The sequence below is a fragment of the Gastrolobium bilobum genome, unplaced genomic scaffold (assembly GCF_033153095.1).
Source record: "Gastrolobium bilobum isolate Gb01-03AN ecotype WA unplaced genomic scaffold, APGP_CSIRO_Gbil_v1 utg7600, whole genome shotgun sequence".
In the NCBI taxonomy this organism is placed as follows: domain Eukaryota; kingdom Viridiplantae; phylum Streptophyta; class Magnoliopsida; order Fabales; family Fabaceae; genus Gastrolobium; species Gastrolobium bilobum.
In genome coordinates, this window is record NW_026897674.1 from 120,570 (window position 1) to 138,344 (window position 17,775).

The 17,775-nt window shown below is 29.9% G+C and overlaps 1 protein-coding gene across 1 annotated transcript; it reads left to right on the forward strand.

The window, feature by feature from the left end:
• Positions 1-16,398: 16,398 nt before the first annotated feature.
• LOC133309270 (uncharacterized) lies at positions 16,399-17,152 on the forward strand. Its single transcript, XM_061510024.1, has one exon. The coding sequence runs from the start codon at positions 16,522-16,524 to the stop codon at positions 16,921-16,923; it is 402 nt and encodes a 133-aa protein (XP_061366008.1). The 5' UTR covers positions 16,399-16,521; the 3' UTR covers positions 16,924-17,152.
• The last annotated feature ends 623 nt before the right edge of the window (positions 17,153-17,775 follow it).

Here is a 17,775-nt window from a genome sequence, read left to right on the forward strand (position 1 = left end):
AATTTTAAAAGACATTTTAAAATTTGAGAGATTTTATAGGCTTTTTTAAGAGACTTTTTTTACCATCAAAATTTCAGAGGATTAAATTTTAAAAGATTTTAATAGGATTCATAAGATTTGAAAGGACAATATAGATTTATAAGATTTTAAAAAATTATATGAATTTTTAGCAAATATTCAAAATTACAAGAGTCAATAAAAATAAATAACAAAGAAATGAAATGATATTAATAAAAAAAAGTAAACTTAACAACGGGTTGAAAATTATCTCAAAAATTGCTTACCAAAAAAAAGAAAATTATCTCAAAAATTACTAAGCAACAACTCTCCACGTATCAATAAAATCTAATATAATTTTCTCAATGAGTTTGAGTTTAAGTTTGATTTGCGAAAATAATAACCATATATCAACGGTTAACTTCCAAGTTAAATATTAATTAATGAGTTTGATTTGTGAAAATAATAACCATTAATTGACGGAAATCAACGGTTAAAAAATAGTTGTAAACAAAAATAGGTTGTAAGTATAATATTTCCCATAAAAAAATAACAAAGAAATGCAATGAAATTAATAAAAAAAGTAAAACCTAATATAATGTTCTCAATCAGTAAAACGTAATATAATTTTTAACAAACATTTAAAATTATTAAACAACAGCTTTTCACATATCTAATGGGTTAAAAATTATCTTTTTTATTTGGTATCAAAGTTATGCATATATGATTACAATACCCAATTTTTTTAATTATAAAAATAATTCTAAATTTGCATATAAAATTTAATGTTCATTGATAAAATTTCGTTGGATCGGATTTGAACAAATATAAATTTAAAAGTAGACTAATTAAATGATAAAAATTAAATTAAATAAATTCTCTCTTCAAGATTTAGGAATACCCTTTCTCGGACATGTTTGAGATAATATATATCAGCCATTCATTTAATTATGAATATATTTCATGCTGTTGTTGAAAGGACAAATGCAACCATTTTCGAGGCTTTTAAATGCTTCCTTTAATAAATACATATATGCCACCAAAAGCTCCATTCTTGTAGGGGACCCGTATTAAGATTCGCGTGTGCATCATATCTGCCGTGACTTTTGCATCATGCCCCTACTTTATTGAGTTCACCGACCCAGTTCCTTACTGTTTTTTTTTGTTACTGCCTTTTTATATACTAATATTTTATATTTTTTACAAACAATAAAATTAAGAAAATAAAAATATCTCTCATAAACAAAAAATAAAGAGCAAGATTGACATTATAATTTTTAAAAATTAAACATATAGGGCTTTTACATTTTTTTTTGGTTGAAACATTTTATTTATAAGTTTTATGAATATAATGTTAAATGATATTTCTTGTGTCATGTCATAGACACATAAATATCATGAGTCTTGCTAGAGAACTTTTTTTTAAATGAGTCTCACCTTTTTGGGTGACTAGAAAAAAGAAGTTGTATCATGAAACATGACATTTCTATTTTCTTTTGTTTATTCTATTTGGTATTTTTTTAATTTGTTTGTACGTTGTTTTTTAATTGTTTTACTAAAAAAATATACAAAAAATTAAAATTATGTCAAAAATCAAATTTTCATATAAATTATTTAAATCTGAATACTTTTAACAAATACACATAAAATGTAAATAAAAGATTAAATTTGTTTTGATTACTTTATTTTGAAATTTAAAAAACAAACATATTTTTTCTGAAAAAAAAAGACTTAAAAGAAAGTAATTTTTTCTATAAAAAAAAAAAACCAATCACGTGCAAAATGAAATGAATATTTTTTTAGATTTAAAATTTTACATATAAATATAACACTGCTGAGGAATTTTTTTTTTTTTTTTGGTAATTGTTATATTTATATGTAAAGAGGAAATGGTTGGGTGTTGAGTACTCATATAGATTATAATACATATTCTTCTTATTAAAAATAAAGAAATGAATAAATTAAATGAACCTTTTTTTTTAAAGTTTTAATGGATGTATTACGGATAGAACTTATTTTTTCAACTAGTTTTTACTTTTTAGTACAGTACGGAGAACTTATCCCAGAGTGAGGGAGCATTTATATGCTCCTTATTATATAGAGACTTATTGTGTCGGTGTTAGCAAGAAGAGGATTGGCATAATTGAAAAATGAGGGGATTCCTTTGTCTATTGTTCCTTATTGTAGTGCTTACAGAACCATTCCAACCATATCGTACCATAGCTGCTGTGGCTTCTGCTAGGGGAACTAACTCAGCTTCACAGAACAATATCACTTATGGATGTGTTGGCATTCAGTGCCTAGTTGCCCATGATGTTCAAACTAATTTGGTGGTGGATCAACACGGATTAAGCAGAATGCTTTATGATGCTTCTAAACTCAAAATTACTTCAGGCACAAAAAATGGAGGAAAACCAGCAATTGATTGTCCAAGAAGGAAACGGTACAGTTCCTGCCTTAATCCATCATTGTCTCATTGTCATTCTAGTACCTACCTCAGAGTTCCTAATCGCTGCAAGTGATCATATGGCATTCTATACCCCTTTTTTTTTTTGCATTTAATTATCTCGATCTACTTGTTCTACTTTTCTTAATGATTTTCATGTTTTAAGGTGAACTCTTATGTCGTGTTAGATTTTACCATAATTCCCTCGTTCTGTATTTTTATGTATTTTATATTTATAATTTCTTTTCTCTTATCTTTTCTTATTACCGTTTTTATTATCACTTTTTTATATCAAAATCAAACTAATAGTAGCAAAATAACGTATAACCGTAAGAGATTATAAAATAAAAATAAAAATTATAAGAATAATCTCTCGATATTTTATGGAAAATGTTATATTTACAACTTATTTTCATTTACAACTTCTTACGATCATATTTTAACTGTTGATTGCCGTCAATCAACGGTTAAGATTTTCGCAAATCAAATTTATTAATTAATTATTAATTCACAATAAATGAGAATCGTTGATTAGCCGAAATCAACGGTTAAGATATAGTTGTAAGAGTTTGTAAATTATTTGGATTGTAAATATAATCTCTCCCATATTTTATATATTATTTTAAAGCTTTTAAGGCAAGTTACATGCGAAACACTCTGGTTTTGTTGAATGGTTATTTTTTTTGGGGTCGGTTGTGAGGCTGATGTTGGGCCTAAGTTCAGAAAGAATAGACTACGGGCCAGGCTGATATTGGACCCATAATTTAGGAAGCATGGGTTGGACGACCTGATACCTGGTGTCCATTTAATTTTGAGACATAATTAGGTAAATGGATTAGGGGTTAAATAATAAAATAAACAGTAACGATAAAAGATTAAAATTTAAAAATCCCTAAAAAAATAAATAGAAGAAGAAGAAAACCATAATTGATCAGTTGAAATGAATTAAGAGAGGAACATAAACGTAGTAAATAAAATCACAAAAAAGAAAATAGAAGTGAAATTAAATTAAGTAAAATAAAATATTTTGAGTTCTTTAGAATTTTATATTTCATGTGTTCATTATTTTATCCTATTTATGGTTAATTTTATTTAATTTCAATTTAAGTTTTTATCAGTTTATTTATTTTTTAAAAGGAATTCTCAAAGAAGAAAGATTAATTTAAATTTCTAATAATATTTTTAGCTCTCATATGTAATATAAAAGTTCTTCCACTACGTTTGTTAATTTATTTTTTTAAATTGTTGTTTTTAAATTTCTTCAACTATAATTTAAATTGTTATGTCTACAAGCTATTATTTTCCCAATTTTTAAATTTTTTTATTTTATTACTTCATTTATTTTGTATTAATTTTTTTTTTGGTAGGCGTATTAAATTTCAATATACTTGATCGATGTTGATTAATTATTATTTTACTATTTGTCAAAAGCTCATTCAGCTATTTTAAAAAGAAATACACACCGACACACATAAAAATAAAAAATAAAAATCATATTCAAGAAACTTTTGCTGTGAGCTGACATATCCACACGTGGAATTCTAAAGAGTAGCACATTTGGGTCTCCGAATGTGTTATAGGGATGGGGTCTCAAGTTTGATTTTAAGAAAAGTTATTTAAGACAAGAGACGAAACTCTTGTATTCTATGTCTCTGAGGGCGTTTAATCTGACTTCACGTCTGATGTAGCAACTCATTTATATACAGAAACACATGCTACCAATGGCTATAAATGCACTGAGTAAATATTACAGAGAGTAGCAGTATCATAGGAGGCAGGATATTCTTACACCGGTGTAAGAGTTAGAAGTCTTACACCCAATCTTGATCATTGATCCACTTGTATCCAATGGCTCATAATACTAAAAAATTAGAGCCCTTAGATATAACTGGGATCATTGGACAAGATTGGGAGTGTAACTTACACTGGTGTAAAATGATCCTGACCCGTATCATAGATATTTTCAATAGGAGATCATCTTCTTCTGAACATTTATAATATGTATATCTCTCGTTTAATAAGTGATATTTGGATAAAAAAAAATATTTTTCTTTTCTTTTCATATAAACATATAGTCATTTCTCATTTTTTATTAGTTAGATGCATTGAATAAATGGTACAGAGCGGTAGTACTATAAATATTTCCAACCGATCGAAGATCATCTTTTGTATATTTATAAGAGAAAGGTTATAGTTACTACATTTTTTTCTTACTACTTGTCACTATCAAATCTTAACCGTTGATTTATGTCAATCTAGCGGTTATGATTTATTGGGTCACATTTATTAATTAATTAATAATTATAATAAATTATAACCGTTAGATTGACGGAAATCAACGGTTAAGATTTGGTAGTAACAAGTACTAAGAAAAAAAGTAGTAATTATAATCTCTCTCTATTTATAATAGGGAAAAATTCACCAATGTCCCTGTGGTTTACTCCAGAATCACTTATGTCTCTGTGATTTTTTTCTTATCACATATGCCCCCGGTGGTTTGTAAAAGAGTATGTTTTTTATCACATATACCCCTGTGATTTCTTATTTTTTACAAAGCACAGGGGCATATGTGATAGGAAAAAAACCACAGGGTCATAAATGATTCTGAAGCAAATCATAGGAACGTTGGTGAACTTTTCCCTTTATAATATGTATATCTGTTGTTCAACAAGTTACACTTGATAAAATAAATTTTTTCTTCTTCTTTTCATATAAAGATAATAGTGATTCCTCATTTTTTTTTTATTGGTCAGTAGTAGTGTAGTACTATGGTTAAACATTATCTTTTTATATAACAATAATATAAATTTTTATCCCCCTCAAATAATTTTCTGGATTCTAACACGGATACCGAAGATGTTCTCCGCTTTATGATGCAAAGTTGGCCTACCACTCAACAATTAAGCCAACTCAAATCCAAAATAGTACACATCAGTCAAAGTTGTGGGTCACCCGTTTAGTCACGGAGGATTCCGAGTCCAAAAATATAAGGCTACCCTTAACCTGTGTGGTATAACATGCAACTTTGATAACCTAAAATCAGAACTCGTTATCCACCAATTTCTCGTCCAACAAAATGCTCAATTACAGCTATACAGAGGGACCCCCAAGTCTTTGGTCCCGCTTCTTAAATTATTATTTTTTTTTGAAGAGAGCGATAGAGAGATTTTTTTTACATGGACCCCTTTGTCATCCTTTTTAATTTATATAACGACCAATTGTGTTGAAATTGGAAATCGGCACCATTGTAGAGCTTCTTCATTTTTATTTTTATTTTTTTTTCTCTCTTACGACAAAAAATGAGGGGATTCTTTTGTGTAGCGTTGCTCATGATAGTGGTGACCGTGGCGGATTCTTCAAAGGAGAGGAACTCATCAGCGTCAGAGAACAACGTCGCTTATGGATGCGTTGGGCTTCACTGCCTTGTTGACGATGATGTCGAAGCTGATTTGTTCATGGATCAACATGGGTTACGACGAATGCTTGCCGGTGCTCCTCAATCAAATGCTTTAGAGACAATCAACCAAAACAAACCAGTACGGGCTGACTGTTCACCAGATTCCCAGTATGGTGCCTCTTCCTGCCTTAACAGTGCACAATTCGTGGGAACATGTCCTGGTGATCCAAAGAATAGAGGTGTCAATTTCTGCAGGCGCAACAATAAGCCATAGTGACTTATTAGTGATTTTGATTTTCATGTTTTAAGGTGAATTCTGTGTATCGTTTTAGATTTTATCGTGGTTGCCTTTTATTCTTTTATTTTACGCTTTTAAAGGTTCCATAAATCGTCACTTATATATATCGTGAATTGTTGTATGAATAAATAAATATGTTGGAAGTTATGAGTCTTCAGATGAATGAATTTGTCCACTTGGAGGTTGGGAGTAACTATGTATGTTATTAAAATAATGTGTTATGAATAAAGATATGGTATGGAGTCTCATATTCTGGACTAATTTTTATGCAATATATGGACCCTTTTTTTCTCTCTTTTGACTGGCACAAGTTGTGTACATGGTTTTGAGATGATTCTATTTACTATTATTAATATCGTGGGAAATACTTTTGTTAATGGTGCATAAAAAAAAGTATTATCTTCTACTTAAATAATAAATAAGAGAGATAAAAAAGTCGTAGGTGATCAGAATTTTTTTTTTTATGAGATCCATTTAAAAAATGAATGTGACTATGTGAATGTATGAGATAATATTTTATTTATGCAATATAAGAAAAATATTATCCTAATATTGCATGTATAAATAAGTGATGGACTACATACTTGACTTATTATTTATAATTTAATTTAAGGGAAGATTATATTTATAAACTTTTTGTTTACAAACTCAATTATATACTTCGAGAAATACAATCACTTAAGTGTGTATTCTTCAAAATACATAATTGAGTTTGTAAATAAAAAAGTTATAAATATAATATATCCCTTGCTTTAAATTTAAAAGTTTACTTTTCTTATTGTTTAGAAAAAACGGGTTAGGAAGATGAGTTTTTTTGTGGAATTTTTTCTTTTGAAAAAAATCACTTTTCAATATGTAAAAAAAAATATAAATAAAACCGATGAAAAGTCAATTTTCGAAAAATTGACTTTTCAATAAAATTTATAAAAATAAAAACATTGAATTTTTTTCCTATTTTTATACAGGGAAGGGTATTTGTCATTTTAAATGACACAACTTTATATCATTTTTTAATAATGGGTATTGCTCATACTTCGCATGCTGATGAGGGCCCTTGTTGTCGGGATCAGCAGAAAGGCAACTGAGGTCTCACTCCCAAGTGAGCAGGCGGGGGTCCGGGGTAGAGGTGGCAATACGGGTTGAACCCAACGGGTCAACCCGCCAACCCGCCAAAACAGGGCGGGTTGGGTTACACTTTTCAACCCATCAACCCGCCTCGTTTAGTAGTGGGTCAAAATGGGTTGACGACGGGTCGGGGCGGGTTGGCCCGCGGGTCAATTTTTTTTTTTAAACTATTAGATAGTATTTTATATGTCACTAAGCTTTTGTGATATACATTTTTTTTTAATACTCCCCTAGAAAAATAAAGAAAAAAAAACTTTATTTATGACAAAGATTATCCATATATAAAGGCAAAAATAAGTTCCTAAAAAATATCTGACTGAATATTAGCTTATATTTATAGGCTTGAGATTGAAAAAAAATTAAGCGAAGTGTGAAATAAAAATAAGTAATATTATAAAATTAATAAAATATAATTTTTTTTAATTTTTAATTATTTTTTATTTTTAAGGCGGGTTGACCCGCCAACCCACCTCAAAACGGGGTGGGTTGATGTTTCCAACCCACCATCAAATGGCGGGTCAACTCGCTCCGCCCCGTTTTTTGCAATTTTAAGACGGGTCGGGGCGAGTTGGCCCGTTTTGCCACCTCTAGTCCGGGGGGCAGCGCCCCCAAGTCCATTGAGACTAGGTACTATTGTGGACCTCTGATTTAATGTAATTTTCTTAGCAGTTTGGGCTTAGGCTCATGAATAACTGCTGTTAGGATTTTCTAATCCTATTTATATTTTCTAGGGGTGTTCGCGGTCTGGATTGGATCAGTTTTGAAAGAAAAAATTATCTGATCCAATCCCTTCGGTTTGATCATGTAATCATCCATTTGGTTTGCATTTTTTTTCAAATCCCATTCGATCTAATCCAATTTTTTTTAGTTTGGATTTGATCAGTTTTCGGTTTTTTGAAAATCGTAAAATTAGTTTCATGATTATTGTGCAAATAACATCTTTTGTATATATTGACTTTGTAAAAAAAAAAATTTGAAATACAAAAATATCAGTAAACGATAGTATAGTTTTTTGTTTGGGCAATGAGATATGAAGCTCTACATAGATGAAATTTTGTTGATGAGATGTGATTAGGTTTTTTCTTGGGTTTAGTTGATGGGTTAATGGGTCTTGGATTTAGAAATTTTTGAGCTATGATTGGGGAAATGACCAAGTAGGTAAAGGGGAATTAATATATTCGATCGGTTTTCATCAACCCATCCGAAAACCGATCCAATTCAATTAAAATTTTCGATTTTTTTTTTCGGTTTTTGATTTTTCGGTTTTCGGTTTAATCGGTTATCGATTTTTCGGTTCGGTCGCCGCGGTTTGAATCGGTTTGTATCGGTTGATGAACACCCCTAATATTTTTCTTGTAAACCGAGTGACTTGTAACGAGTGGCAATAAGGTGAATATATTACAGACAAGCTGGACGTAACCTATATTGGGTGAACTAGGGTAAATCACTGTGTCAATCTCTCTTCTTTTTTCTGTTTTTTGTCGATTTCGTGTTATTCTCGATTTCCAACATTTGTCATTTTAAATGACACAACTCTATATCATTTTTAATAAAATTGCGTTGTTTTGGTGTGTTTTAATATTTTTTTTACATTTTCTCTTTTTTATAAAATTAGAAAGAAAAAGAAAGTGAATGAGAGAGAATGCAAAAATATACCAAAACGATGTAGTTTAATAAAAATGACATAAAATTGTATCATTTAAAATGATAAACACTTTTTCCTTTTATAACTTTATAAAAATCGAATCAGCATCTCGAAATAAAATATATATTTTAAAATGTAAAATGAAATTTTTTGCGTTGTACGAATGTAGTTAGAAGCAACATTTCATTTTAATAATGATTGATTATTGATTCAAGTGGGTTTTTTTATAAGTAAAGACAATAATCTAGTTAGATAGAAAAACTCAAAATCTGTTAATTTATTGAGTGTTTGAACTTGTTTTTATTTTTATTTTTTACTTTTTGTCAAAAGCTCATTCAGTTATTTTAAAAAAGAAATACACACACATAAAAATAAAAAATAAAAAATAAAAATCATATTCAAGAAACTTTTGCTGTGAGCTGCTGTGAGCTGACATATCCACACGTAGAATTCTAAAGAGTAGCACATTTAGTTGGCGGAATCAAGTTTGATTTTTAGAAAAGTTAGTTAAGACTAGAGACGAAACTCTTGTATTCTGTGTATGAGGGAGATTAATTCGACCTCACTTCTGATTCCGGTTGAAATTTTAAGGAGTAAATATCATTTTTAGTTCTCAGTAAATTTCACTAGGTCCGTTTTAGTCCATAGCAAATAAAAAGGTCCATCATGGTTCCTAAGAAATTCAAAATTGTCCCATTTAGTTCAAATCGTGATTCCTCACAAATTCAAAAAAGACCCATATTAGTTTCTAAAAGAACTAAAATGGGTCCATTTTGAATTTTTTAGAGACCACGATGGACCTGTTTATTTGCTAGGGACTAAAACGGATATCGTGAAATTTGCTAAAGATCAAAAATGATATTTACTCAAATTTTAAGTGTATGTGATAAAAAATCTAATATTAAAAATGAATGAGATAAATATAATAAATATAAGTGAAAGAAATTATAAATTCAATAATTTAAAATTTTTGATTGAAATATGATGTCGAACTCGTTGCTGTGGCTTATTTGATACATGAATGATAATTTTCTTTAATTTGGGCTCCCTTTGGCCACTGCCCAATGACTGATAGACATGAGTATACCGAGTATTTAGAAATAGTAATCCAATATTAGAAATGAGTGAGATAAGCATATATAATATATAGTAAAAGGACCTATTGAGATGTGATATGAGACTCTTTATTGTGAATTTATCGTCTAACCTCATTTAATAAACAAGTGATAGTCTTTTCTAATATGAGCTCCCCAACCACTCTACAACAACTCGAAAGTGATTTAGTGAGAATAACTCAAGGTACATTGACTTATCAATGCCCAGCGAAATCAAAAACATATGTAGCCAGCGGTGTTAAAATAGATTCACACAATATAAATACGTTAACACGAATATGATACAAAATTTTATTTATGTCAAAAACACAAATTTTTTGCGAGTTGACATGGCATTACACGAATAACACGTAAAATAAGAGTCAAACAAAAAAAATTAAAAAATTGGGTCAAAATTAAAAAAATAATAATTAAAAAAATATACTAGTCGATATGAATTTAACATGCAACACGATACGAATTTTTTGCAAGTTATTTTATTCAATACAAATATATTTTTTTATTTTTTTTTATACATAGTATACAAATTTTATTTTTATGCTATAAATTGATCCACATGTCATGACCTCTTTTGGCAGTATTATACTATACATATTATGTTACCAAATAAAAAAAAAAGAAAAAGATAAGTAGCGCACGGCTTGGGGTGGCTAACCGTGGCATGTTCGATCGGGCTCACTCCCCGTGACTCTACTTCATGATGCAAAGGTGGCCTACCACTCAACACTCAAGCAAACTCCAATCCGAAAAGATTATACATCAATCGAACTTGTGGGTCACCCGTTTAGTCATGGAATATTCCGAGTCCAAATATTTAAGGCTACCCTTGACCTATGTGGTAACATGCAATTTTAATACCCTACTGGGTCCAATTTTAGACACTCCGAAATCCGAAATCTTATCCAGCGATTTCTTGTCCAACGAAATGCACAATATTCACAATTACGAACTATACGAAAAAAAATTAATTTATTATTTTTTTAATAAAAAATTATGAAAATATAATTGTTTTGAAATTAATTACACAAATATAACACTCAAATACATTTACATGAAACGTATTCCAATAAAAAAAGACACGTTCACATAAAACGTAACTAGGAGAGAGACACGCTCAATGTAAACTGACCTCCCTTGTCCTAGTTTCAGCTTTTACTTTTAAAAAACAACGCGTGTGATGTATTTTTTTAATTATGTACTTTTTGCATAGACACTTAACTTTACACTGTTGAAGCCTTTGCGCAGAGACACTTAACTTAACACTGTTGAAGCCTTTTTTCAATTCTTCAGTTCTTGTATCTATTATGCTCAATCTAATAAAAGCATAACTCATTAAATTGAATTAAAAATATAATATATATTCAATATTTCATATTGAGTTATTTTAATCATTTAAAATGATCAAAATAAATAAATTCAAAAAATTCTCTTCGATTCGTATCCGTACTCCAACAGTCACATGATGATTTGGTGGTTTTATTGTGTCGCAGGTTGAAAATTGAAAGCTGAAAGGTTTGAAAATTGAAAGCTGAAAGGTTTGAAATTTTGAAACTTGAAAAATTACAAGTCAGAGCGCAGGAAAGGGTCAGCCAACATAGGCCAAGTCTAGTCTTATGGATTTGTCAAGATTTTCTTCCACTCAAGTTTTATTATTCCCCATTTCTTGAAACTAGGACCAGGGAGGTCACGCTCATCTTGGCGTGTCTCTCTCCTAATCATATCTTATATGGGCGTATTTTTTTTAGGTTACGTTTTACATGAACGTGTCTCTTTTCATCGGATCACACTATATATGAGTGTGTCTCTTTCTTGATCACGTCCCATGTGAGCGTATCTCTCTCTTAGGTCACGTCTCACATGGGCATATCTATCTTTACTGGATCACGTCCTATGTGGGCAGTAGCGGACTTATAAAATATTATTTATGTCTACACATTCTACCCTTGTTGTTAAGAAGATTTTTGAGCCACCACAGAACCATCTTGCAAAACTCCTCTATACACAACACTATACTCTCCTTCCGCAATCACATTCCATTGATCAAATCCACGCGTTGCAACCTCCACTTCCTTTAGGCTATATATACTAGCAACCACACCCTATATTCAAATCCTTCATAAACACATCATTGTAGTGAACTCAAAAAAACAAAAAAACAAAATTCAAAAGTTAGGGTCTGCACTTGCACTCATGTGCACCCAAGTAGGTCCGCTGCTGCATGTGAACGTATTTGATTGCTATATTCATGTAATTAATTTCAAAATAATTACATTTTCATAATTTTTTATTAAAAAAATAATAAATTAATTTTTTTTCCAGAACTATACCATAGGTCGGCCAACTGTAATGCAACATTCAAGAAGAGTGATTCATGTGCCACTCTTTCAAAAACAAATTGCTCAAATGCGAGGTAAATATAAAATTTTACAAATTGCCACACATGCAAATTTACTATAATAAATAGCAAATTTAGTTTGCAAATGGGTTATATTATCCGTGGTCACCTAATTTGTTATAAATAATAACAAATTAGATAGTCGAAATATCAATATATTCTGAATAAAAGTGAGACATGTGACATATCTTTTTGTTTTTTGTTTTATCATAAAGCTTTTTGTGTATATCTTTTTGCCTCTACTTTTTTCTCTCTCTCTCTTTCATTCTTTTGTGTTTTTTTATGCATCTTTCTTTTCTCTTTCTTCCATTAATGTTTTGTTACGAGAAGTTACTCCCTCTCTTCCATTTTCTATTCAGTTTCATATTTCATTCTTTTTCTCTTGTTTTTACATTTATTTAATTTTTCACAACCCACAAATTTAGATACATAAGTCAACAAAAATAATTCATATCCCCGACCCGCCCCGTCCCGCCACCAACCCGTCAAAAACGGGGCGGGGCGGGTTGACTCGCCAAAAAATATGAGTTGAAAAAATAAACTAATCTCGTTTTGTGGTGGATTGGCAGGTCAACCCACCAACCCACCAATTAATTAAAATTCAAAAATAAATTATATTTTATGAATTTTTATAATATTATTTTATTTTATTTCACACTTCTCTATATTTTTTTAGTCTCAATCTTAAATGTATACTAATATTTGTCAAACATTTTTTAGAAATTTATATATAGATAACATTTATCATAAATAAAATTGTTATTCTTTATTTTTTCTAGGAAGTACTAAGATAAAAAAAATAAATTGAATATCACAAAAATTTAAGGACTAATGAAATACTACCTAATTGTAAAAAAATAAATAAAAATATAACCCGGCAGGTCAACCCACCCCACAGCGAGTTGAACCCGTTTTGACCCACTTCTAGACGGGGCGGGTTGAGGTGGGTTGGTGGGTTGAAAACCTCAGCCCAACCCGCCCCGTTTTAACGGATTGATGGGTTGACCCCCGAACTCAACCCATATTACCACCGCTAATCCGCACCAAATTCACCCACCACCTTAATCCTTGACAACACGAAGTCCAAATCTTCCCACAGTACTTTGCATCAAGCTAAACATTGCTTGGTTGATATAATATCCCAAGGCACAAGAACTCCTATGCGCTAGCAACATATGATATTATGCAAAACTTGCTCTCCCCAACTCATACTCAAAAACCCATTATCAGAGGGTCTTGCAAGCTTTTATCCCACATATATTCATATACCAACCTTTTTTGTTATTTCTCACACAGTATTCAAAGAAAAGAGAGAGAAGAAAAGAAGAAAATAGAAGAACAACAAAAGAGAATGACATCAAATTTTTTTCACAAATTAAAGGAAATCTACAAAAATAAAAATAAAAATCATAACAGGTGAATATGGCATCTAATATCTGTGAGAGTTTCTGACTTATGTTTCATCGACATCGACATAGATAAGAGACAATATTTCGACACGTTAATTTTAAAAAATGTTAAATTTTGACACGTTAGAACATGTTTTGATATTAAATATATATTTTTAATGAAAAATTATTTTCTTCAACTGTAGGAGATATCTATCTCATGTGATAGAGATATGAAAAGACGTGTTTGCAATTTCTTTTCTTTTTTATTTTTCTTTAACTTGTGGGCTACACATTTCTTGTTAGTGTAGAAAAAAAACTTCTCTCATGTTAAATTAGAAAAGTATTACCCATTTTTAATTTATGGAGTGTCTATTATATTTAATATTTAATAATTTTAAAAAAAAACTAAACTTATAATACCACATCAATTTTGCAAAGAAACATAAGATATCACAATATCTATATTAAACTCAATAAAATGGTAATAGTAAGATATCACTGATTTTTTCTTGAAAATTTTCAACAGAATCCATTTTTCATCGAAAACCATAACAACAATTTTCGAAACAATTCTATTGATTTTCCGTCGAAAATTTTCGACAGAATTTGTTTTCTGTGGAAAATTTTCGACGGAAACCATTTTCCATCGAAAACCATCCCAATAATTTTCGACGAAATTTCATTGATTTTTGATCAAAGATTTTCGACAGTATCTCTAATTTCGTCGAAAACTTCATTTTCGATGGAATTTTTCCGTAAAAAAAAAGAAGAAGCATTTTTTAGTAGTGTACTAATTATCTTAAAAAATATATGTGATTCGTAAAGCATAAATAATAAATGGTATAACTAAATGTATTATTAAACCACATCTCAATAATAAATGACATAACTAACATTAAAATCGATAATGAATGTAACAAAAAAATAAAATAACTAATATTAAGAGTAATGAAAAAACAAGAAATAGTTTAAAATATTTAACTGAATACGAAAGTAGCGAGAGAACATAAGCAAGATTTAATGGGAGGAGAGGCTCTTGAGTGTGTGAGAAGGTTTACAAGGAAGATATTAGGGAAGAGAAAGGGGTTGGGAAGGAGGCCTGTTGGAATGTGTAGTTCCTCTTATAGGATGTTAATTCATGTGACGTCTTGGGTAACTGAAATATAAATTGCTAAAAAGTTTACTAATAGAAAACAAGGGTGGATGCGGTTGGTTAAAGATTTAGCTCATACCAAAAAATGTTTTGAGTTTAAATATCACTAACTGATGTGAGGGCTTCATTAGTAATGCGTTTTTTTGCCCTCCCAGAATTTTGCTATGACCTTGGTGGTATATCTCGCTGATTGAAGTGAGGATTGCGATGGTAGTACAGTCTAAATATGAGAAAAGTGTGTATTATTTTAAAAGATATAAAGTTGTGTCATTTTAAGTGAAAGAAAGTGATATATAAAGGAAGAGAGAGGACAAAAAGATATAAAAGTGTTGGTTCCACCTCTTTGTGAGAGTAAAATGACACAAGTTGTGTTATTTAAAAGACAAACATTTTTCCCTCTATATATTATCCTTCTACCCTCCTAGAATTTTGTCCTAACTTAAATGGGATATCTACATTTAACTCCGCCTAAACTTTTTTTGTACTAAAAAAAAATTACTAATAAAATATGGAGAATGTTATATTTAAAAAAAATTTGTTTACAAACTATACTATATCTGACCAGTCATACAGTAATCAATAATGTATGACCGGTCATACTTAGTGTAATTTGTAAAAAAAAAATATAAACTAATCACTCCTCATAAAATATAAATGTGTCAAACTTGCAGAAAAGTAATTTACATAAAGGAAATGACAAAAAAAGATAAAATTATAAAAAGTTAAATAACAATTTTTTTTTTAGTACATAAATAGCAAAACTTTTAAAAGTAGTTGAAACTAAAAGTGCCCAAATAAATGAATAAAAAAGACAATGCAATGGATCGATTTTAACGAAGTTTGTTGAGTTCACGTGTCTAGTGCATGCCTTCGTACGTGGACATAAACATGATAGCAAATACTGTTCTACGGGGCAATTTGGTTATTTGATTTTTATATAATCTTACCAAACATGTTATATTTTTAGAATAATAATAGTAGTAATCTTATGCCTCATTTCCTATACTTAAAAGATAAGACAAAGAAGAAGAAAAACCTTCTTTCTCTTTTTTTCTTCTAGTAAAAAGGTGTAAAATGATATTAGAAAAAATGAAATATTGTAAAGATAACAGTGTTATTTTTAGAAATTGTATATATATATATATTCTACCCAACTTTTACTTTTTGCTTATTGTTTATTGCATTTTAGACTTTTTAACGTTATTTTTTGCAACCTATTTTACTCAAAAATATATATAATATAACAATAAAAAGCTTTCTTCCCCCCATAAATTAAAGGATGCGTGTTATTTAAAAAATAAATAAAATTTTTATCTAAGCCATTTAAAGCTGAATATTTTGAAGAGCTACTCATAAAATATGAATAGAATCATGGGTTCCCTGTGTTATCTTTGTATGAGTGGCCAGAGCGAGAGAGAGATTTTTTTCATATGGAACCTTTTGTCATCCTTTTAATCTATATATAAAGACCAATTGTGTTGATGTTAGCAAGAATTGGAAATTGCCACCCACAAGATTGGTAGAGCTTTTTATTTTATTTTCCTTCTCTTACAACAAAAATGAGGGGATTCTATTGTCTAATGTTGCTCATGATAGTGGTGACAGCACTCATCCAATCAAACCATAACATGGTTGCTGCGGATTCTTTTAAGGAGAAGAACTCATCAGCATCAGAGAACAACATCACTTATGGATGCGTTGGGCTTCACTGCCAAGTTGACGATGATGTCGAAGCTGATTTGTTCATGGATCAACATGGATTACGAAGAATGCTTGCCAGTGATCCTCCAATTTCTTTTGGGTCGCTCGATCAATTTACAGCAGTACGGGGTGACTGTCCACCAGATTCCCAATATGGTTCCTCTTCCTGCCTTAACAGCGCACAATTCGTGGGAACATGTCCTGGTGATCCAAAGAATAGAGGTGTCAGTTTCTGCAGGCGCAACAATAAGCCACAGTGACTTATTAGTGATTTTGATTTTCATGTTTTAAGGTGAACTCTGTGTATCGTTTTAGATTTTACCCTGTTTGTCTTAGTATGTATTGTTGTTCTTTTCTTTTACGTTTTTAAAGGTTCCATAACTTGTTCAGTTATATATGGTGAATTGTTGTATGAATAAATAAATATGTTGTTTGAATAAATTGTTATGATGTCGCATGGAGTCTCATATTCTGGATTGCTTTTTATGCAATGGGACTTCAATTTTTTATTTTTTTTTATTCTTGTCAGGCACAAGTTTTGTTTATATGGTTTTGAGATGATTCCATTTACTGTTATTAATATTGTATGTATAAATATGCGATGGGCTACATGCTTGACTAATAATGTATAATTCCTTAATGGTTTCAATTTGTCACCTTGATTTTGGCTGCAAAAGGAATAATTTATATAAAATAATTAAGTTAATATGAATTGATATTTTTTTTTTTCAAAAGGTCATGTTAAAAATTTAAAAATTAAGGTATATAATAAAAATACAGATTTTAATATAGTTAGAATTTAAGAAGTTTTACCTTTTATTTTTATCCAGTGCGCGCTTTTCATTTTTAGTTCTTTAATCAGTTACATAAGGACACTTGTTAACATTTTTTTTTCTCCAAAATAGAAGGATTTCAATTACAACTTTTGACTGTTCCTCCTTTTAAGTATCCAATCGGGAATTATGATTCTGAAGGAATTAAGAAATAATTATCACAAGGTTTATTCGCTTTATTTTAAAAAATTTCGCCAGCTAAAGAAAAATTATAACAAAAATTTAGGTTTATTGATGTTGAATAAGCTACCTAGAGTACTTTAGGTTTACTCTGACTAG

What these genes read in the sequence shown, in the direction of transcription:
- LOC133309270 (XM_061510024.1), top strand. Translation starts at nt 16,522, where the DNA reads ATGAGGGGATTCTATTGTCTAATGTTGCTCATGATAGTGGTGACAGCA.